Genomic DNA, 22,839 nt, shown 5'->3' on the forward strand with positions numbered 1-22,839 from the left:
TGGTGACACCCTCCCAATGGGGTTTGTCCACTGAAGGCTACCTCATGATTCAATGCCAGCTTGGATGTCTTCTCTGTGGGTTACCTGTTCACCTTTAGTAGACGGATGAACACATTCCCCAAACACTCACCTCCCATCTTGGCCCCAGACGAAACGTGCAGCTGGAGCCCTAGAGACGCCAAGGATACTCAGTTGGGCCCAGAAACCAGGGCCTGGGCAAAACTTGCCAGGGGGGTTGACAGGGCAGCCTTACCTTTGCCGGTGGCTTCGTACCCTCCCAGCTGCGTGCATCCATGGATGGGGGCACCTGGTAGATGTCATGTCCTACGCCAGCAGAAGGTGGCACCTGGTAAATATCCTGGGCAGGGCTGCCAGGCCCTGGGGGCACCTGGTAAAGGTCTGGAGCTGGGCTGGGAAAAGGGTGATGGGGCATCTGCTTTGAGAACATAGTTGTCTGTTTGGCTGGGGGAGACTGGAACTGTGGGCTGGGTCCAGGGGCTTGGTAGAGGCTTTGCTGAGTCTTGCTGGGGGTGGGCACCAGGTACACGCTATCGGGCTGGGGCTGGTATGTGGCAGGCAGCATGGGCGTGTACTGGGCAGCCGGGGCGTGGGGGCCAGGCTGGGGCTGGGCCGAGGTGGCAGGTGGGCCAGGCCCGGGCCCTGCTGGCTTCTTGTCGTGCATGCCCACCAGGATCTTAAGGCGGTTCCCGGGCACAATGCCTTGGCGCCCATGCAGCGAGCAGAGCCACCAGCCATCCAGGCCTTGTGTGTCCCGTTCCAGCACCGTCATGATGTCACCCTTGCGGAAGGAGAGCTCATCCGGGGACTCGGCCACGTTGTCATAGAGGGCTTTGGCCAGCACGTTCTGGGGAGAGAGGAAGCAGGTGTGCATGAGGATGTGCATCAGGGGCTCAGTGGCAGAGAGGGCTCTGCCCACCCCACCCCCCACCAGCAGAGAGGCCCAGCTGATGCTGGCATTTTCCAAATAAGCCCCAAAATCCTCTCGACTGCAGCCACCACCTTCACTCCAGGGAAGCCACTCCCTAAGTCACATGACAACACTGGGGAGAAGAGTAATAATGCAAATAATGGTCACCACGTTCTGGGAAGAAAACAGGATGCAAACCCTCCCTGCTCCAACTCAACAGTCCTGCTGTCCTGCCAGAGCAATCAGCCAAGAGGAAAAAAAAGAGAGAGCGGGGAGGGGACATACAGGGACAAAACGGTCACCATCTGCAGACCATATGATCATCTACGTCATAATTCCAACAAATTAGAATCAGTAACTGATGAGAAAGAAATATAGAAAAGACATCGCACGACAACAACAAAAAGCTACTAGTTATCCAGGAATTAATCAAGCAAAGACAGCAGGAGACCTCAGGGGAAAAAATGTGTACTTTCTGCCAAAAGGCTCAAGGAAAAACCTGAATAAAGGGGAAAACATACCAAGTTCACGGTGGGATGACTAAGCACTATAAAAGGCCAATTTGCCCAAACTTACTTAATAAGTTACAATTGTAACAAAAATGCCAGAATTTTTTTTTTTTTTTTTTTAAGGAATTTGACCAAAGGAGGAGAATCCTTTTAGAATTAAATGGAGGAAGAGAGGTCCACGAATAAGCAGGTCAGTTCTGAAAATGAGATGCAAATGGGCACTCCACTTTCCTTTCAAGCTGTGAGGATGTGCCACAACTCCGCATCAGCGAGCTGGCACGGGGCCGATGCACCAGGACAGGGCCCGGAGACAGCCCCATGCTTGGGGAACCCGTGGGACGCTGCAGGTGGTACCACACGGCCATGAGAAGGACAAGACCGCTTCACAGGTGGTATGAGAACTCATTCACTGTAGGAAGAAAAATCAGTCCACACACTTGCCTTGTGTTATAAACAAAGGACATTTAAAAACGCAAGTGTCAAAGATACAACTCTAGCTCTAATAAAAGAAAAAATCGGGGAGAATATCTTTGTGACCTAGAAATGGGAAAAATTATGAAATACAACTCTAGAAACAAAGATCCCCAAAGCACAAAACGTAAGGTAACAACAACAATGACACATGGATGGACTCAACCTCACCAAAGTGAATGGTTTCTACTGCCTGGGGGAGAACACAAAACTGACAGGGTAACGGATCACCAATGACAAGAGAGGGATCAATCTAGAATCTGGAGGCGTTTCTCCAAATCAGCAAGGCAAAGATAAGAACACCAACAGAAAACCAACAAAATGAAAACAGCAAGTTCTCTGAAGGGGAAAAGGAATGGCCAAGACCACTACGAAGGATGCTCAGGGTCCAACCAGCACAGCGAGACATCTCTGCGATTCTGCTCTGTGCGCCCGCATGTGTCTAGGTATCTGGTAAGGAAGGTCAACCACGCCCTCCTGAGTCAAAATAACAGGCAGATCTATGGCCCAGAATCGTTTATGTAAATGTAATAAATGTCTACAAAACAACTCTATGTTATTTTCCAGACGTTCACCCAGGGATAGACTCTAGACACGTTACATTAGCACGGATGCTTCTGAAAAAGGGACAGACATCAGGAATGAGGAAATTACAGCAAAATAAGAAAGGGGTCTCAAAAGACAGTGACCACAGAAGAGCAATACCCTCCACCAGCCCCACATTTTACCCTGTAATTCTCCTGGTAACCCTCCCGGCCACCCCGGAAGCACGCACGACTACAGGGCTCCATTAATTAGCAACCCTCCTCCCCCTCCACCGCAGAGCAGGGCCATGAGCTCCACATGGCCCTGGCACAGAAAGGCCCTGCTGCCAAGCAGCCTGTGTGGGACTGGGAAAGGCCTTGGGGAGATAGAGGCGGGAGGACCACAGCACGGCACAGCCCAAGCTAGCAGGCCCGAGCATCACCGGGATAAAGAACCGGGACTGGGGAGGCCCCCGTGTTCTCGGTCTTCGGGCTCTGCTGAGCTACTCCCTTTGTGCAGGTGCCAGGCTCGGGTCAGGCCCAGAGATACCATAGACGGTTCCCAGCAGAGGGAAGAGCAAAGGAGGTGCCTGGGTGAGAGGAGACCAGGGCTGCTCTGGCGTCCCAGGGAGGGGAGGAACAGGGATCAGCTGGGAGCCCATTTCTCCAGAGCAACTCAGAGCCTCCAGACCCAGACAAAGCCAGAAGCTGGAAAGTTGGGAACCGAGAGAGGCTGGATCAGGGGAGAAGCCAGCCCAGGGGGGCAGCTCATGGACAGCACAGAAGAGAGATTTCACCCCAGTAGCAAGGTGAGCACTGAGGCAAAGGCCCTCGAAACTTCTGGCTACTGCAACACTGCCCATGTCATGACTATAATGATTAAATATGCACTGAAGCATAAATCATCCTCAATAAAATGTCACTTGAACTTTTAAAAAATGGGGAGAGGGTAAGATGAACAGTCTAAATGTTTGAGGGGCACCTGGGTGGCTCAGTCGGTTAAGCATCCAACTTCAGCTCAGGTCATGATCTCACAGTCCATGAGTCCGAGCCCCGCGTCAGGCTATGTGCTGACAGCTCAGTGCCTGGAGCCTGCTTCGGATTCTGTGTCTTCCTCTTTCTCTGCCTCTCCCCGATTCGCACTCTGTGTCTCTCTCTCTGCCTCTCTCAAAAATAAATAAACATTAAAAAATTAAGAAAAAACAGGGGCGCCTGAGTGGCTCAGTCGGTTAAGCATCCGACTTCAGCTCAGGTCATGGTCTCACAGTTTGTGGGTTCAAGCCCCGCGTCTGGCTCCGTGCTGACAGTTCAGAGCCTGGAGCCTGCTTCAGATTCTGTGTCTCTTCCTCTCTCTGCCCCTCCCATGCTAATGTTCTATCTCTCACTGTCTCTTAATAATAAATAGATGTTTAAAAAAAATTAAAAAAAATAAGTAAAAATAAAAAATTAAGAAAAAACAAAAGAAAAAACTTTATACAAGTACAGTGTAAATGTTTCAGACAACGGGGTGCTCTCTCTTCCTGTTTTTGAGAATTTCTCAGTTTGTATTCAACAAGGCTTGGGGGTTGAAGAAAAAAAACACATCCTGAAAAAGAACAGTGGACCACCTCCTAGGCCACAAGTCAGGATGGGACAGAGGAGGCCGAAGCAGGTCCAGAGGCCACAGCCCCAGGAGGAGCAGACAGTGGCAGGGGCTGTCCTGCAGCCCATGGGGGCCCATGGGCCCCATCTCCCAGCTGCCTGCAAGAAAAGCAAGTTTCCCAAATATGGTCTGCAGCCTGCCTCAGGGAATCACATCCCGTCAGGGGGCGGGACACCCGGCCCACCCTCCCCCTGTGACCCCAGAACACAGAGCCACCCCAGTGGGTCCCCCCCAGCCCCTGCCCTGGTGACCACAGGAAGTGCCAGCAGAGTGAGTCACGGGAAAATTCCCCTCTAGCCCAGTCAGAGGGGGCGGGGTACAGACAGAGGGGACTGCCCCTCTGAGGCCCCTCACCTCTCAGGAGGACAGCCCAAGGAAGGCTGGCAGAGGGGCCTCCACCAGGCCCTGCCAGGCAGTGCTGGGTGCTCCGGGAAGCTGGAAGGCTCTAAAAAGGGCAAGGTCCGGTGGGGGAGAGGAATAGAGGGGGAGGGTCTGCCCCAGCCCAGGACAGCTTGTGGGGCCTCCTGCACCCAGGGTGGCCAGCCCCCACCCCCTTGGCGTGAGCTCACTGAGCAGTCAAGGCCAACAACGACTGCAACTGTATAGTCTGGGGCGGCTGGAGCCAGGCTGGGAAGCACCTCTTGGGCTGGGCACGTGGCACAGGGTGCCTGGCACCAGGAGCGCCTCTGCCTGCATCAGCTGGTGCCTCCACCCACAGTCCCAGGAGCAGCCTCTCCACAGCCTGTTCCTGAGTCCTAGGCACCGCTGGCACTGGGCACTCCAGCTGGCCGAGCACCCTAGCTTTGGGCCTCTGAGCCTCCCCAGCTGCTCCTGAGACATGTTCCTCCTTGCTTCTCCTTCCTTCTTCCAAGTCAAGCAACTAAAACCAGACCTGGGTCTGGTTCTCCCTCTACTGCTGGGTGACCCTGGGTAAGTCTCTCGGCCTCTGAGAATCCAGATCCCCTGTGCTAAGGCCACAGGCTTGGTTTCACAGGACTGTTCTTTTGTTTAACAAAAGATTTGCCAGGCTCCTGCTCTCTGTCAGGTGTTGGGCCAGGCTCTGCAAGATGGTGCAGGTCTAGCTTGACCAGGGCCCTATCTGCATGGCACTTACATTCCAGTGGAGCAAACACCAAACAATTTGTTAGGGCAGGGGGGAAAACCGCAATGCCAAAAATAATGCAGGACAGAGCCACTGCATATAGAGTGGTCAAAGATGACCTCCCCATGGAGGTGATCCTTCAGATGATTCATGAAGAATGAAAAACAGACAACCATGACACCAGCCAGGGAAGAGCATACTGGCAGAGGATGGGCATGAGCCGGGGCACTGGAGGAGGAAGAGGCTGGAGGGAGACAATGCATGAGACCTCAGTAGATGTCATCCAGTGGTGGCACCTCATGGCAGGTAAGGCCGGCCAGGGCAAAGCCTACAGCATCTGAGCAAATCTACTCCGGACACACTCCTCAAGACCCAGAGTCTTGCCCCAGCACGGAAGAGGGGCCAGCGCCCCCAGAATCTAGCTTTCCAGCCTCCCTCACTGCTGCGCCAATCAGGGCCTTCCCATCCATCTCATAAGGGGGGCACAGCTATGACGTCTAGAGGGGCGCGCTGCCAGGGCACCATCACAGTCCATGCAGACACTGCCAGCCACGTGTTTCCAGGGGACCATAGAGAGTGCTGCCTGACTTGCCCCAAGCCTCTGGCCAACCTCATTCCTGCCTCTAGGAAACCCTGGGCTGTGTTCTACTCCACAACAGGATTTGGGTGGCACTCCTCCAGGAAGGCTCCATGCCCCTCTTTGAGCACACGCTCCCCACTGCCCCCAACTCAAAGTGCTGACCCAAGCATCTCATTACTGCCTACTTTGTGCCCTCTGACCCAGATGCTCAGGAGAGGACAGGGCAGGGGGTGGGGTCCTTCAGTATGGAACCCTCAGGCACATGTGCACAGAGCCTGGCCCTGAATGAGCGGGTTTAGGCAGAAGCTCCCCTTACAGAAGGTGGTATCCAAGCCTCCCTGGTAGCAGTGTGGCCATGCCTGAGGAAGCCAGGAAGACAACGTGGGGCTCACTCACCCCAGAAGGAGGGGAAAGGAGAACCTCTAGCTCAACGCCGACACCGCCAGGCCCCGTTCAGAACAACACGCTGGTTGTCGCACATGGGGGCTAACGGGGCTGCCCCACAGGCCCCGCCGGACTCTGAGAATAGCCCTCATTGTGTCCCGGGGCCCTGTGGGCACCAGACCCACCCAGCCCAGGTGTGCCCTCAGACATGGAGTAGCTGGGCCTTGGCCACAGGGGGGCACATGTCTGGAGGACTGCAGCCATCTGACGCCTATGTGGGTCTCTCCACTGGCTTCGCCTGCTGCCTTGGGAGCCTTGGATGTGCTCTGGGTATCCCTAAACCCTGACTCTGCAGGAAGGCGTGACCTGGTAGCTGGAACTGGTGAGGAGACACCAGGCTGATGGGGACATGACGGACAGGTTCACAGCACTACAGTCACAGTCACAGCAGTAACGACGACCTCTGTCAGGAGCAGGCTCTTTTGCGTACTTCAGTCATCCCTTTTAACCTTATGAGAGACTGATTACCTCCATCTTGCAGACAGGGAAACTGAGGTACAGAACAGTTACCCGACTTGCTAGGGACAGAGTCAGGAAGCAGCAGAGGCAGACCTGGGCTCTACGATAAAGCAGAGCTGGAAGGCTCCAGGTTGATGCTTAGGTCCCTGGAAGCCAAGAGCGGAAATCTGACAGGCCTTTTCCTGAAACTCCCCCCTGTCCCTCAGCACCAACGCGCGCGTGCACAAGCACACACACACACCCCAGCTCCAAACATAGAGCCTCACACACAGTAGTCACTTGGGAAACACTAGCTCCCTTCATACTCGGAACCATCTCCTACTCGGGCCAAGATTATTTCTGGGGTATTCTGTTTGCTTGTCTCAAGGAGCCCCCAGTGGCTAATGGATATAGGTTCAATGCATGCGTGTCTGAGTGGCAGTGTGCATCCACAACCCCTGCTCACTGGTGCCTGCAGAATCCCCCTGGAAAGGCAGTAGCCAAGGGCCCACTGGTAAGGGTCCTGACCATCCCCTCCCCCTGCCTCCCAGGCTCTAATGGCACCATAAGGGCAGAGTTCCTTCCCTTCCCAGACATGCCCACACCCTCGTCCCTGGTGAAACTCCATCCCAGCCAGCCTTATTGTCACTCCCCTAATACACCCAGGGACAAGCGAGTAGCCAGGGTCTGGGCTCAAGTCCTCAGTGTTCGACTGTCAAGGAGCAAGACTGTGGGCAACCCCTATTCCAGAGCCATCCCAAGAGGAGCACAGCTCCTGCCCTACCTACCTCAGGAGTGCCTGAGGCTCAGAGAACAGAGCTGGGACTATATGTGGGTCCTCAGCCCCATGACTGATACTCTGTACCTAGAAACTGGGTCTGTTGAATGAAGGACTAAAAATCCACCTGTGATGGCCACTGCCAGCAGCTCCTTCAAACAAACATGAGCCATGGCCCAGCCAGCAGATGCTTCTGTCTCCGGAGCCAGCTCTGGGCCAGGAGCAGGACCCTGCCACCACCCTTGCCAGGGCATCCCAGGCACTGTCCCTGGGACGCTGGGCACAGACAGAAAGGTGGCGTGGGCAGGCCCTTTGTGCTGTAGGACATAACACCTGCAGCCCCTAACACACCACAGATGATGAGAACAAGCAAGCTGGAGTCAGAGCACCAAGATGGTAGGAAGGCAAAGCCCTCTATCCTGCAGTCCATTCCAACTACTAACAGCTTGGGAATGGTCCCCAACCCCTTTGGAACCCTCACCACTGCCACCTAGCTCAGGGAACTGACCCAGGCTGCCAGAAGCCAGAGCTGTGCACTTGACCACCCACTGCTCTCCTTCTCCATCCCTGGGGCCTTGCTGGTCCCCTCTTGGGATTCAGTCTCTTGAAGAGCGCTCAGCATGAGGCAGACCTTTACTTCAGGGATAGCACCAGCCCCAGACACGTCATCACGGAGGGGAAAAGGCAGAAGGGACAGCCCAGGGGGGATAGGAAGGACCTCACTCCTTTTAAGACCCCAGTTTCTCCACCTTGACATCTAAAGCCCCCTGTGGACTGCCACTCCCCAGCCCTAAATGGTAACTTGCTGCAACCCTTAAAGCAGCAGCATCTGCCTGGGCAGGGATGGAGGGGAACACGAAGGCACAAAAAGTGGGGTTCTCTAGCTCAAAAAAGAGTCCCGAACCCCTGATTTCTGGGATGCACAGTAGAGATGAGGGTCTGAGATGGGGCCCTGCTTCCCTCTTTGAGCTGCTTCCACTCCAGGACAGTACTCCACTCCACTCCTTACTCAGAAGTACAAGGGGGGCAGGGGGACGGTGGCGCCTGCGTGGGTCGGTTAAGCGTGGAACTTCAGCTCTGGTCACGATCTCACATCGCAGTTTGTGGGTTCGAGCCGCACGTCAGGCTCTGTGCTGACAGCTCAGAGCCTGAAGCCTGTTTCAGATTCTCTGTCTCCCCCTCTCTCTGCCCTTCCCCCACTCATGCTCATGTTCATGCTCTGTCTCTCTCAAAAATAAACATTAAAAAAAATTTAAGGGGTGCCAGGGTAGAAAGCATCTGACTCTTGGTTTTGGCTCAGGTCATGATTTCACAGTTCACGAGTTCGAGCCCCAGCGTTGGGCTCTGTGCTGACAGCTCAGGGCCTGGAGCCTACTTGGATTCTGTGTCTCCCTCTCTCTGCCCCTCCTCTGCTTGCGCTCTGTCTCTCTCTCTCTCTCTTCTCGAAAGAAAGAAAGAAAGAAAGAAAGAAAGAAAGAAAGAAAGAAAGAAAAAAGTGCAAGGGAATTAGGGCAGCAAGACACTGGAGCCAGGGCCTCTCTCCAGGGCTAGAGGGCCCAGCCCTACCCCCTTCCTTGAAGGGAGACCACCCTTTAGCCCCTTGTCGAGGGGCCTTGAGGACCCAGGGGAAGAGGAGCTTGCCCAGTATCTTTGCTGGAGAATGATCCCTATCACCTCAACCCTACAACTCACTCACCAAGTGTGACTCCAACACTGCCCTTCACCCTTCCAGAAGCCTCCTGAGGGGCACAACTGGCCTCTGGTTCTGGCTGTCCCAATTAGCTACGGGCTCCTAGGAGGTGGGGAAGGGAGTTTTCCAGGCCCAAGAGAAAAGGGTGGTGGGAACTCCTAGAAGCACAATGGATGCCAGGAGGGACCACAGAAACACAGCCCCGGAACCAGAAGGACCCCACCAAGTTGGCAGCCCCAGCACGGCACAACAGCACCCCAGGGACCAGAGCGCTCCTAATCAGGGAGGGGTGGGGTGGAACACTTGTGGCACAGAGCATGTCTCCTATACCAGGAGACAAAGTTCTAGATCCAATTCTGTGAGAACAAGTACCTGTCCCTCTCTGCCTCAGTCTCCCCACCTGTATGACAACGGGGAGAGCAGCTGTCTCAGGGGCGTTTCCTGCTCAAGACGCCCTAGGGGCGCTGCCCTTACTTCAAACCCTTCTCCGAGCCTGACGGGATGGTGCCAGCAGCCCACAGCACTCACACCTGGCTCGTGCAAAGTGTAATGGCCAGAGGCTCCAGCTCTCCTCCTGGAACCAAGGGTGACAGTCCCAGCAGCACCTGGGGCTGCCCTGCCCGGCTTCCACCGGTTCCCACTGGGCTCCTTCCTTGCCCAGGGCAAGTGGGTAGAGGGTGCTGGTGCCAGGAGGGTTTGTCCCAGCACCCAGCACACACCTGCTCTTCTAGGCCAGTCGACTCTTCCACCCTGGGACATCACATCATCAGCTCTCCACCTGGGAAAGGAAATGGGCACAGGAAGATGTGTCTCCCAGCCCAGAGGGATAAGGAACGTGTCCAAGCCTGGCTGAAATGGGCACAGAAGTCAACAGCAAACCTGGAGAGTGCCTCCCAGCCTAGACTCTCAGGGGAGAAGTGAGGAAAAAGAAACTCCTGTCCTCAAGACCGATGAGTGGGCTGATGTCCCCAGTCTGGGATCCAAGACCCCAAAATCTCTCCAGGCACTAACCCACCCTCGGTCCTAGAGCACCCTAGCCCTCAGCAAATCGCAACTTCGACTGCTCCAAAACCGCTCTGGGCTGTAGCTCTTGCAGCAGTGAGGGGCTGGGAGCCCTGGTTGCGGACACTCGAGTGGCAGCCCAGTCCCTCCACAAGCTCCACCCTCAAATGCTGGGACCCGGGGTCACGGCGCAGCCATGGACTCCCACCGCCATGATCCGGCTCCTACCGAAGGTAGGGCAATCGTGGTAGGTAAAGGCCTAGAAGAGCCTGCCCCCAGGCCTGGAATCCGGTGCTGGCAGGCTGGGGGTGAATCATTAACAAACCCAGGATTGGTGCTCCAGGCGCACCAACACCTCCTCAATCACCACGCATTTGTTCGCTCAACCCCTAGCCTGGGGGTGGGTAGGGGCTGCTCCCCACTCGAAAACAGAGATGGACCACCATCCCGCTTGCTGGAAATCCACGCCTCCTAGAAGTTCACGATCCAAGGAATCTCGGACCCCTCTTTGTAGCTGAGGAAACTGAGGCTCGGAGGCGTGTCACGCAGGCCCAAGGTCACCCAGCAGGCGGCGGCCGGCAGGGGGAGAACGGGACTCCCGCCAGCAACTTTCCCGGATCCAGGAACTTTCCTGCCGGCCAGCGGCCCCTGAGTCCCGCCCTTCTAACCGCCCCGTGGGCGCACAGGCTCTGGGATCTTCCGCAGTCCTTGCCTCCCGGCGTTCCCGCCACGGCGGGAGAGGGGTTTCAGACCTCGGACCCCGGCCCGGTCGCGACCCCGCGGAGACTCCAGCGGCCAGCTGTTCCCAGGACCCGCAGGTCCGGCAGGAAATGCCACACATTTATCTCTTTCTCGCTTGGGACCGAGCCGGGCGTGGGCAGGGCGGTCGCCTGGAAGCCGGTACGCGGACGCCGCCCGGATCTGCGCTCCCGGACCCGGGGCCGCGTCTGCCGCACTCACCAGGTAGTTCATCGTGTCCGGCCGGCCTGCGGCCCCGCCTCCCCGCAAGGGCGCACACCAAGCTGCCCGCGCCGCGCGCCCTCGGGGCCCCGAGAGGGCCGCAGCCGTCCGGGTCCCGGTCTGGGTCCGGCCGCCTCAGCCACCACGCCTGCGGCTGCCACCACTGCCCAGAGAAGGTTCCACCTCGCTCCACCCGCCGCCGCGGTCGCAGCCTCCGCCCCCCGGCGGGGCCCGGCTCCCAGCATGCCCGGCCGTGCGAGCCCATTGGCCACTGTGGCTTCCCATGCAAATGAGCCGCCCGCCAGCCCGAGGGGCGCGGGCGCGCGCCGCCCAGTGGAACCGCCCCTAACCCCACCCCCACCCCGCACCAGGTCCTAGGCATCCACCCGCTACCCGCCTGCGAGGCTAGCACCGAGGGCATCTTCTTTTCCCCAAATGCATGTCCCCTGCCCTCCAGTAAGAGCGAGAACGCGCCCCTCCTCAAGGCCTAAGCAAACGCCCCCTCTTTTGGGAAGACTGCTGGGATTACCACCCCCATGCGCTCGCTGCAGCCCCCATGCAGACCCCAAAACGCTAGCCTAACCTCCAGTGGACTTCTGCCTTCACCACGCACCAAACCCGGGGCATTCTGCGCGTGTCCGTCCGGCCATCCGACTCAGATCTGAATGTAGAAGTAATAGGGAAGGGGCATACCCCACCTGGCAGAAAACTAATAACGACCACCGCACCAACTCTGGTCAGGCCTATCCTGTTAAGAGCTCCAGGAAATGAAGACACGAGGCAGGGCGACAGAGACCCATAACCTAAGAGCCACAGAGCCACAGAGTCTGTTCTATCAGATGTGCCTGAGGCTCAGTCTACCCAGGGTCAAGGGGCTCACGATCTCCCACCTTATCCACTGAACTGAACTGAGCATCCCCGAAGCATGCCCCCATGGTCTCCATTCTGCCCTAGGAGCTCTGCTCCCACCCACAATCCCTCTAACACCTGTGCCCAACAACATGGGGAGAGGGGGAGGTTGCTGGGAATGAGAGGGAAGAAGAACCACCGGAGGGAAATAGTGGAGAGCACCTTGGTTCTCCTGAGTCCACTCTCCCGAGGTCAGTGACTGTCACCCCACACAGCAGAATCAGGGTGTGCTAGAGTCCCTGAGCATATCCAGGGTTGCATAATGGTCTGCAAGGATATGTAGGATACAACCTGCTCCAGAGTCAGCCAGTTCTGTGCCTCAATCTCCAGGATCCTTAGCCCTCATCCTAGACCCCTTGCTGAGCATAGGGACACCATCAGGCAGTTCACAGTGCCAGGGAAGCAGCGGCCAGCCTGGCTTTGCTCTGCAGAGGCCCCTCAGGCAGGGCCCATAAAACACATACTAGCCCAAGATGGATCCACAGCTGCCCCTCCACCAGACACACAGGCCTGACAGCCAGGGCTCAGCTGACTGAGCCCCTGGCCAGGTGTGCCACCTCAGCCCTCTCCCACCTGTAAAATGAAGGGGGTGGGCTAGGGCCCCTGGAGAACTGGTTAAAAATCAGATTCCTTGGGCCTGGCTGGCTCAGTTGGTAAAGCATGCAGCTCTTGATTTGAGGTTTTGAGTTCAAGACCCACTTTGGGTATAGAGATTACTTTTTAAAATAAATTAAATTTTAAAAAACTGGATTCCTAGTTCTCCCTGCTCCAGAAGAACTGAGTGTGGGGGACCTAGACGTCTGCATTTCCTCAAAACTTCACAGGGACCCAGTAGACAGAACTCATGGCCTGGCAGGAGAGGGAAGTAAGGAGCGGTGGGATTTGTGACCCAGAGTCCTCAAGGAGGGAGACTGGCCCCTTGTCATTCTGGAGGAGGAGCTGTCACTTTCCCACAGGAGGAGCCAGGTGTCAGGGAAACACTCCCTAGGGCATACCCTCCTGCTGTTCCCAATGTCTGCCTCAAAGTCAGGCATGGAGCTGTGAGCCTGGGCCCTCCTAAACCCTGAACCTGTCCTCAGCGCGGCTGGCACCCCAGGTTCCAAGGAAGCAGATCGGAACCAGCTAGGCCATGCGTGAGAAGCTGTCTGTGCTGGGTGCTCGAGGAGTCCTTAGGTTTTCCAGGGTCTCCACTGAGGAGAGGGGTGGGGACCAGGCCCCACAGCCAGGCAGAACCCTGCTTGCAGGGCTCCAGGCAGGTCTCCGCAAGGGTGGGTGGGGACACAAAATGCCTGGCCCTCAACCGGCTGGCCCTACTCCATCCTAGCTGGCCTTGGGAGAAAGGAGGCTGCTGGCTGGGACCTAGGGAACAGGAGACCCTCCCGACTCTGGCTCAGGATTAAAGCAGCGCTGGGGGCGGGGCTGCTGGTGTGGGCAGGCAGGCGGGGGAGGGGAACCCAGCTCAGGCAGAGGCATTTCAAAAATTTGCTCCTTTTCCACTTAAACTCCCTCCCACTCCCCAAGCCTGTGCCTCCCAGAATGGCATTTCCGCTTTGTAATCAAGGCCCTAGGATCTGTGCCCCACAGTGATGGAAGGGGGGGGGGGGGGGGGGGGCGGAGATTGAAAGGAGAGAGGAATGCCCCCTCCCAGGCCGGCAGGTAGATGGGTGGGAGAGGGGCACCCTGGGCAGGCTGCAGCTGGGATGTGTGGGGAAGCAGACCCTTGGGGCCAAGAAGCTCTGACAGTGATATAGCCCCCAGGAGAGCTTCCATGCTGGCCCTGGACGAAGAGCTCTATGACTATGTGCTCATTTCACGCCCGCAGAGATCCTGTAAAACAAGCTTTGCAATTAGCCCCATTTTCGTGATGAAGAGGTTGAGACCCAGTTTACCGCCCCTGGCCCCATTCTATAGACTCCCAGCCACAAAAGGATCAGAGCTGATGGCCAGGGAAGGGACAAAGGGGCTGCTAGACAGGTGGTGCTTCAGGACAGGGCAGGAAGAGAATGAGGGCACAGGGGCACCAGGGCTCGGAAAGCCAAAGAAGCTGTCGCGCCCGGAGACCCCAAAGGACAAGCAGCTGAGACCCAAGCACTCCCCAAACACAAGTGAGTTCAGAACTGGGGCCCAGCACCTCCACCCCCACAGGCAGTACAGGGGAATGTGGGGGCAGTGATGAGCGTGAGAAGGCGGAGGTGTTGCTGGCTGAGGAGGAGCCCCACCCCACCCCGCCCCGGGCTGGAGGGGGGGTGTCGCCAACTCCTCCCCTTTGAGCCCAGAGTAGCTGGCTGTGTAGGAAACATGGTGGGACCAGCACATGGGGATGATGGTTCCCATCCGCCCATTAGAGTGTCTACTGGGGTGCAGGCTGCTGCTGATCCCAGACCCTAAATGGGAGGAAAAGCTTGGGACCCAGCGCTGCTCTCTGGGCTTTTTGCATCTTAATCTTCAGGTCAAACCCACTGCACAAAGAACTATTCTTGCTTTCAGCCCAACAATGTCTGTTGCAGCATTTGTAACAGCAAACAAAAGGGGGCATAACCTGAAGGCCCAACTATAGGCGACTGCCTTCTCAATGGGATATTGTGTAGCTATTAAGATAGCCACTTTCCCAGCGCCTGGGTGGCTCAGTCGATTGAGCCTCCGACTCTCGACTCTCGGTTTCAGCTCAGGGCATGATCTCACGTTCAGTGAGTTCGACCCCCACATCGGGCTCTAAGCTGACTGCACGGAGCCCGCTTGGGTTTCTCTCTCCCTCTCTCTGCCCCTCCCCCTGTGCTGTCTCTGTCTCTCTCAAAATAAGTAAAGAAACTTAAAAAAATTAAAAAAGACAAGATAGCCACTTTCAAAGACTGAGAAATCATGCAAGAAAACGCTTATGACCAAGTGAATGAAAACAGCAGACTAAAATGGCCTGCAGAGTGCCACGGCAGGCAGTCGCTTTCCCAGCAGCAGGAGAGGGTGGCGGATGGGTCAGCTGACGGCAGCTCTGGGAGCGGCAGCAGGAAAGGATTTCCTGAGGCCGGAGGTGAGTGCTGCCAGCCCCAGGAACAGGAAGAAATGATGTATCTGGAGGGCCACGGGGTGTTGACGCCTTCCCCTGGGCTGGCCACTCACCTTGGCAAGCTCGAACCCAGCCTGTGAGCTGAGGCCTGCCTGTGGATGGGCCAGAAAAGAAGGGAATCCAGCTGCATCCAGAACCACTGCCACACACGGCTGGACACCCCGCACACCTGCTGTCACAACCACCACTCCCCAGAGGCCCAGAGAGGGGACATGCTGTGCCCAGGTCACCCCGCCAGGAAGGGAGCTACATCTGTAACCCACCCCACCCAACTCCCCAGGCGTGTCCCTACAGAGAAGCACCCCAGGGGACCCCAGACAGTGCAGAGCATACACTCTTAGGGTGATGTTGCAGTTGTCAGACATAAAGAGCTTTCCCATTTTCCCTGCTCTCTGAGGATGGCGTGACCAGTGACCAATGGGGCAGTTCATCTGTCATTAATGTGAGCAACCTGACTGTGGGAAGGTGGGCGGGGCCAGTCTAGAGCCAGATCTCAGCCTGCCGGCCCCTTCAGCATGTGCCCGGACTAGTGCCCAGAGACCCAGGTACAGGGTCGAAACCAGGACCCCTGGTAAGCGTGGGGGTGGAACTGCCGGGTGCAAGGACAGAGCCAGGGGTGAGGGCAGAGGGCTGGCTAGCCTCCTAGATCCAGGCCTGGTTCCAGCAATTGCAATGCTCCCACCTTCTCACAGCTCCCTCCCCTAGCCCCTCTGGCTCTTTCAAGGACTGGGAACGGAAGAAACTGCATACTCTCCTAATTCTTTTATTGCTTCTCTAATTTGAAAATTAGAGAGCAGTGGAGGCACCCGCAGGAAAGTGCCTGCTTCAGAGAGGGGCTCTGCTCACAGCAGGCCCAAGGCTGGAGCAGGATGACAGAGCTGGGCCCTGGGGCACTTCCCAGAGTCTCTCTGCCACACCCCAGGGCACTGACCCTGGTGGCCCTTTCTCTTCTGCACCCCTTCCTCCCATCTCCCTCTGAGAACCATCACTCTCCTGGCAGGGGATCCCCCTGGGTGCTGGCAGGTGGAGGCCCCCATGTGTGCAAGAAGGTCAGGGTCTAGGTGCACTCTGCCCTCCCTGCCGATGCTCACCCCCCTCCCTGTCCCCAACACTGCCTGGGGGAGGAATGAGGAAGAGGCCAGCAGAAGAAATGGGGGTAGGGGAAGAGAGGAGCTTGGTCCTGGCTGGAGGAGGGGGATGAAGACAGGCACAGGGACAAGTCCCTGTCCTCAGAGAGAAAGCTTAGTGGCTGGTGGCTCCCCGGATCTGGCTGACAGCCTGGGCCAGCAGGGACAGGGGTGTGGTCAAGAAGCCACCCGAGCTAGCCATCTGCTCTCGCCTCTCCTCATAGCAACCAGCGCCAGCATCAGGGCAATTGGAGGGGGGTGCCTTCAAATGCCATCTGCCAACCCCCCTCACAGCCTACTTCCGCAGGAACACAGGTGCCCACACCCACAAAGAGGCGGAAGAGTGTTGCCCAGTCACTTGGTCGGGGTCGGGGGTGCAGTGGGGTCCCAGGAGGGGCAGCGGGGCGAGAGTACAGGAAGGAGCGACGCGGAGAAAGCAGAGCCATGGCAGGCAGCCACCAGGAAAACCGCTGCTTCTCCCTCCGTGGACAGCACCGTGGGGGCGTCCCACCTGCCCTGCTCCAGCCCACAGGGAAAGGCTCCGTGTGTCCCAGGACACCCAGACCCCAGTCCTCACCCGGCTTGAACCCACCCACAAGGACGGGAGCAGAGACTGTTAATGACTCCAGCTGGCATGGGACCCTCCGCCATCACCGGACCTTTCAGAGCCTCGGTTGGCGCATCCGTGAAGCGTGAGGACACCAGCAGTCCTGCCGGTCACCAGGCCATGAGACTGCACAGTGGACAAAGGCACCCTGGGGTCAGCAGCACCCACCACCTCCCACTACACACCAGCGCCACCCATCCTGGCACCGGGAGGCACTTGCTGGGCTGCTCCACTAGGCCCTCCCTACTCTCCCAGCCCCTGCTCGGGTGCCCTGAGCTTCCCTGAGCCCTTGGACCGCAAGAGAAACAAAACCTCCTCTGAGACCCGTGGGCAAAATCTTTCTGGGAAGCCCAGTCGCCCCCAAATCCACCGGCCAACACTGGCGGGGCGGGGGGGGGGGGGCTGGCCGTGTGGGGAACGGCTGGTTACGGGGTCCATCACTACACATACCACAGCCAGCGTGCGGGTCATTCCTTCAGCACCTGCTCGCCACAAGGACAGAGCTACTGAGAAACCGTGTCCGTGTCCTTGGGGAACTTGCACCGCAGGGTGTGTGCGTGGGCCCACCCCCCACATAAACACGTGACCATCTATGGTGCTGAGAGCCCGCGAGGAGAAGGAGACGGACGGATGGCAGAGTGATGGCAGAGGCTACTTCGTACGAGGTGCCTGCGGCGGGGGAGGGTCCTCTCTGAGGAGGTGGCCTTTAAGCAGATGTGTGACTCTTCCACGAGGCTCGTGATGTGTTAAAAAAGAACAGTAAAGATTTGTAAAAATAGCCCAGGCTCGCCAACTCGCTCATTGTGGAGAGTGGAGCAGGAGGTGTTCAGTCCCTGGATGCAGGGAGTGGTTCTCAAGCAACCCCTCCCCCTTCCTTGAGTGGGGAGGTGTCCAGCGGGCCGGTGCCCCTCGGAGTTGAAGCAGAGCAGCCAGGAGTGTCTGCTTGGTGGGGCGTCTTGGGACAAAGAGGAGTGAGGCCAGGAATCTGTCCAGACCTGAGAGGGGGAGGGACGCCGGCAGCCCTCAGGTAAGGCTCCCTCCCCTCCTACCGCCTACTTTCCTAGAAGCGTCTCCCTACCAGAACCTCTGGAGTGGACAGGGGCCAGGGGTAAACACAGGTGACTCAAAAACCTAAGACACTTCACCTCTTGGGCAACCTAGAAAAAGGGAATTCAAACCCCGGACACCCAGGAGGGCTCAACAGAACGGTGTGTGGTCACACGACTTCCTAAACAAGCTTGTAACTTTGGGGGGACCCAGGATCCGGCAGCACAGACAACGCTCTGGGTACACCTCAAGGCACACGTGCTTGGATATCGGGTTTTGGAATATACCGAAACAGGGTATGACACCAACAACAATGGCAGTGCGTCAGTACTTAAAAATACACAGCATACAAAGACCAGAGGCAGAGTGGCGCCTGGGTGGCTCAGTCGGTTGAGTGTCTGACCCTTGATTTCGGCTTAGGTCATGATCTCACAGTCGCGGGATCAAGCCCCGTGTTGGGCTCTGCACTGGCGGCATGGAGCCTGCTTGGGGTTCTCTCTCTCTGCCCCTCCCCTGCTTGTGCTCTCTCTTTTTCTCTCAAAATAAATAAGTAAACATTAAAAAAAAAGAGAGAGAGACAGATATCCATCAACAAGAGAATGGCTAAGTCCATAATTTCATATTCATAAGTGGAACACTACTCAACATCGCAGTGAAAAAAGAACTCTTGATACATACTGCATGGATGAAAATCTTAAAAGTGTTATGCTGAACGAAAGAAGCCAGACCTCAAAGAGTGTATCACTGTATGTTTCCACTTATATAAAGCTCAAAAACAGGCTAAACTAAGCCATGATGAGAGGAATCAGAATATTGGCCACCCTATGGGGGCTGGGGCAGTTGACTATAAGATCTTCTGAGATGATGGAGATATTATCTTGATTTGATTGATGGTTACATGGGGTCTGCATTAGTCAAAACTCATCTAACATCTGTCCATTTCAATACACATAAAATATTCCTATTAGAGTCTCAACTGGTAAAAATAAAACAAACCACAGAGGAAAAAATACATGGGATTAGGAATACCAAAAATAAGTATTGCAACCCTAAACCCACCATTGCCTTTTTGCCTTGGCTGTCAGGAAGCTTAAAGTTATGTATGTCTACCTTCCCCATATATTACATAGTTCTGGATCTTTTGATGATCCCAGACTATTTGTGTCTTTCACTATAATCGGCTTCCAATCCTTCCTGGACTTGGAAGGATTTAAATAATAAATTTAGATTACTGAAAAGCCCCCTTAGCCTCTAATCCCCTTTCAAGAAAGGATTAATTTTGGAGCTGCAACTTGTGACCATCAATCCTGCCAGTGCAGGCATCCAACCCACCTCGACTCCAGTCCCCAACCTGTTCCTAGCCATATCTCTTTTTCTTGAAGAGAGGGAGACAACGGACCATCAAACAGTGACTAAGAGTAAACCAAAGAAACAATGGGGCTTGACCAGGATGCCATCAAGGCAGGCAGCTGTGACAAAAGCCAGAGTCAAAGGCTGGGGACCCAAAGGTGACACCGTGGGTGGAGGGGGCAGAGCACAGGCACCTAGGAAACACAGTCTCACGACTGGAGGTGGGAAGTGGGGACTCAGTGGGTGCTATCCTCCCAGCCTTGTGGCCCACTTGCCTTACACACAGGCTTGAGCCCCCCTCACGTGCCTCCTTTCTGCAGAAGGGGCCACTCCCTAACCTAGCAGCCTGCTGATCGCACCTGACGACAGGCCTGCAGGGCCCCAGTGGCTTCCACTGTCTACAACTCTGCACCCACTCCTGGGGGCACTCAGGGCAGGGCATCCACCTCAACGTCGGCGGTGAGGACAAGTACTTGGTGATCCAAGGCTCAAGAGGCAGAGGTCCTGTAGGCAGGCTGGGGCAGGAGAGGGTCCGGGGTCATCCCAAGCTAAGGCCTTGGTAGGAAACACACCAACTATAGACAAAGGGCCAGTGGAGGAAGACTGGGCCACAAAGAGCTGATCGCTCCTGCCCGAACTGACTGTGCCAGAGCCAGGGGTGGGGCTTGGCCACTGCACCTGCCAGTGGTGGCAGGAGAAAGATCAGAACCTCAACAAAAGTAACTGCCATGTAGGACTTTTTAGCCTGTTACAAAGAGCTTTCTGGAACCCTGGCCAAGTTCTCACAAAACTCTCAGAGTTCTCAGTGCTGTTAACATCCCGTAACACAGATGAGAAAATGGGCACACAGACGTTCAGTAACTGGCTCAAGGTGCACACAAGCCAGCAGGATTCATTCTAGAGTCCTTGGCCTCAACCCACCACATGCCCTCCCCGTCCCGAAGCAGCCTCTCTGGAAACCTCCAATCAGCTCCAACCAGGCTTCCAGGACCGTGGCTGAGGCATCAGGCTCTCTGCATGGGGACACGGCCGCCTGTCCACGGGGGCTCCTCTGCGCTCCCAGTGCCACACCCTCAGCAGGCAGCCAGGGCACGCGGGGCAACAAGGCAGAGACAGAGGTGCCAAGCAGGCCTGCGTCCTACCCTGAGGAAGCCTGATAGCAACCAGGGAACCCCAACGATAAACACATGAGTCCCAGAGGGCTTCGCAGGATGGTGCCCTCTGCCTGAGCACCTGAGGGTGAGAAGTGACCTGGTGAGCAAGGCAGTGGCTGGGGATCACTTCCTGCAGAGGGAGGGCCAGGCAGATCCAAGGCCAGGTGGGAGGAGGGGCATGCCAGGTGCTCTGGAGACTGACCGGAGGACTTTGGACGAGGACCTTGCCTCCTCCCACCATCCTCTTTTAAGCCTGTTCCACCGGGCCCCGGCTGTCCACAGCTTGGCTGCCCAGGCCAGCGGCGAGCCCAGGGCAGAGCCTCCTGGCTTCCTGGCCAGCTCTCCCATCACGGTGCTGGCTGGGACAGAACCAGCCACCCAGGTTCCTGAGATCGCTGGTGGAGGTTCAACCAGGTGCCACGCCTGGTCCAGTGATCTCCATCACCCTCAGCTGGGGCCTCACAGGGCTAAGCCCACCCTGCTGCACAGCCCTGGGCAAGCTGCCTGACCTCTCTGGGGTGCCAAAGGGGTTATGCAAACTCCCATTTGTAAAACCACAAGCAGAGGGTCAGGCTCTCAGCAGCCTTGGCCTGTGTGGACAGCTCAACAGGCCACAGCCCCCACAATTAGAGAGGCCGTGCAGGATGATGCTCACTTCCCAGCTTCGGATGCTGCCAGACTTGGTTCCCACCCCGACTTTGTCTCTCAGTGGTCACGCGACCCTGGCAAGACACAGGTCCTCCCTGAGCCTGTGAAGAAGCCCTGAGCCCAGCTCCCGGCACATACGTCAGCACTCCATTCCTTGATAGGGCCTGTCATCCATCAACAAAGGAGCAGAGAGAAAGATAATAATTTGGGGGCGCCTGGGTGGCTCAGTCGGCTAAGCGTCCAACTTCAGCTCAGGTCATGATCTCGCAGTTCGTGAGTTCAAGCCCCGAGTCAGGCTCTGTGCTGACAGCTCAGACCCTGGAGCCTGCTTCGGATTCTATGTCTCCCTCTCTCTCTGCCCCACCCCTGATCGCTCTCTAGCTCTCAAAAATAATAAATAAAACATTAAAAAATAATTAAATTAAATTAAAATGAATAAATAAAATAAATAAATAAAAAGGAGCAGAGAGGCTAGAATGATAGCATCCATCTCACAGCCAGGAAGCAAGTGGCAGGAACAGACATCAGGGAACCTCTCTACAAGCCAGACACTGGCCTCTTGCCTGACATTGCCAGGGGGCAGCCAGCCTCTTGTCACTCCTCAACATGAATCATGCCAGTGCCCACCAGGGGTCTCAGGTGGGTGGCACAGCCGTTTTCCTTTCAAATGCCTCCTGCCTGGCCAGAGGGAAGAGACAGGCCTGGGGTGACAGATGGCCGTGCCAAGAAGAAGGCCAATGTCAGAGAACATCCAGGAAGTAGATCTCCAGGTGCTGTGTGAGCACTTCCCTCAGCTCAGGGAAGAGGAAGGAGCACTGTGCAGGGACTCAGGATGACCCCGGGTGCCCTCCCATCTCTAGGCCCCAGAGCCCTTGTGGGTCAAACGTCAGAGCGAGACCAACTAATCCCTGCACAGCCCCCTGCTCTACAAGGAAGTCGCTCCTGGCTCAACCTGGCCCATCCCAACCTCTTCTCTCCTGCCACCACCCTTCATTCCGTTCCGAAGCATCTTGTAATTTCTGTGGGCCAAAGTGCCTGCGTCAGCCCCATCCAGGAAAAGACTGCCCAAATGAACGGGTGTGCTTAAAACCCAAACATGTCCGTGAATACCACATGGGCAGTCACCATTCTGGGTTCCAAGAGCAGGGCTTAAAGAGGCAGCTCGGCCTGGAAGCCTCTATGGGGCCTCACCGCTCACAAGCACATGAAAGCAATTTTCCGAACATTTCACAGCTGCTCCAAAAATGAACTTCTCCTCCCAGCCCCACCGGCTCTGACACTGCCCAAGGTCCCAGGAGAGAACCAGGGTGATCTGACAGCCCAGCCACTAGGAGGCAGATGGTGAGACCCCTGTCCCCCTCCTGCAGAATCCCCGAGGGCTGTGGCTATAGGCAGGAATGGGGGGAGGGACCGGGAGCTGGCAGTGGTGTGGACAGTGGACCACAGCTTCAGGTCTTCACAGCAGGTGTCCCTGGCAGTGCCTGTCTGTGCAAGTCGCACCCACCCCCCTGCCATACCTCCCTCGTTACACACGTGGCCCGGGTACATACTCTGTTCACTATTGCCCTGAAGACCCAGGCCCTCAAGCAGGCTTGGAAGGTCCATTCCCTTCCGGCTAGTACCCACAGGGTCAGGGCAGGGCCCTTGGTGCGCTGGGCCAGAAAAGATCCACAGCTTTGCAGAGGCACAGCAGGAAAGAAAGGCTGGACGGGCCTGTTCTGTCTTCTGTCTTTCTAAAGATGAGGCAGTTCCGCTCTGAACCAGAACAGGTGTGGAGAAGGGGCAGGGAGGAGAGGGGTCACATCAGCACAGTCTGGAAGCCTTACTTTTTTCATCTGTAACTCTGTATCACTGCTCTGGAGGCAGCA

The 22,839-nt window shown here is 56.6% G+C and overlaps 1 protein-coding gene across 3 annotated transcripts in view; it reads right to left on the bottom strand.

The window, feature by feature from the left end:
• The window catches only part of BCAR1 (BCAR1 scaffold protein, Cas family member), a 37,920-nt gene that overhangs the window by 13,685 nt on the left and 1,396 nt on the right, over positions 1-22,839 (bottom strand). The window contains exons 1-3 of one of the 3 annotated variants that reach the window (XM_042919254.1): positions 11,069-11,268; positions 254-865; positions 131-169 (exon numbers count right to left, since the gene is read on the bottom strand). In XM_042919254.1, coding sequence (XP_042775188.1) covers positions 131-169; positions 254-865; positions 11,069-11,080 — 663 coding nt within the window. In that variant the 5' untranslated portion in view covers positions 11,081-11,268. Of the gene's footprint in view, positions 1-130; positions 170-253; positions 866-11,068; positions 11,269-22,839 lie in introns of those variants that run through there. The other 2 variants (XM_042919255.1, XM_042919256.1) reach the window with 2 other exon arrangements.

Source organism: Panthera leo, chromosome E2 (assembly GCF_018350215.1).
Source record: "Panthera leo isolate Ple1 chromosome E2, P.leo_Ple1_pat1.1, whole genome shotgun sequence".
Lineage (NCBI taxonomy): Eukaryota > Metazoa > Chordata > Mammalia > Carnivora > Felidae > Panthera > Panthera leo.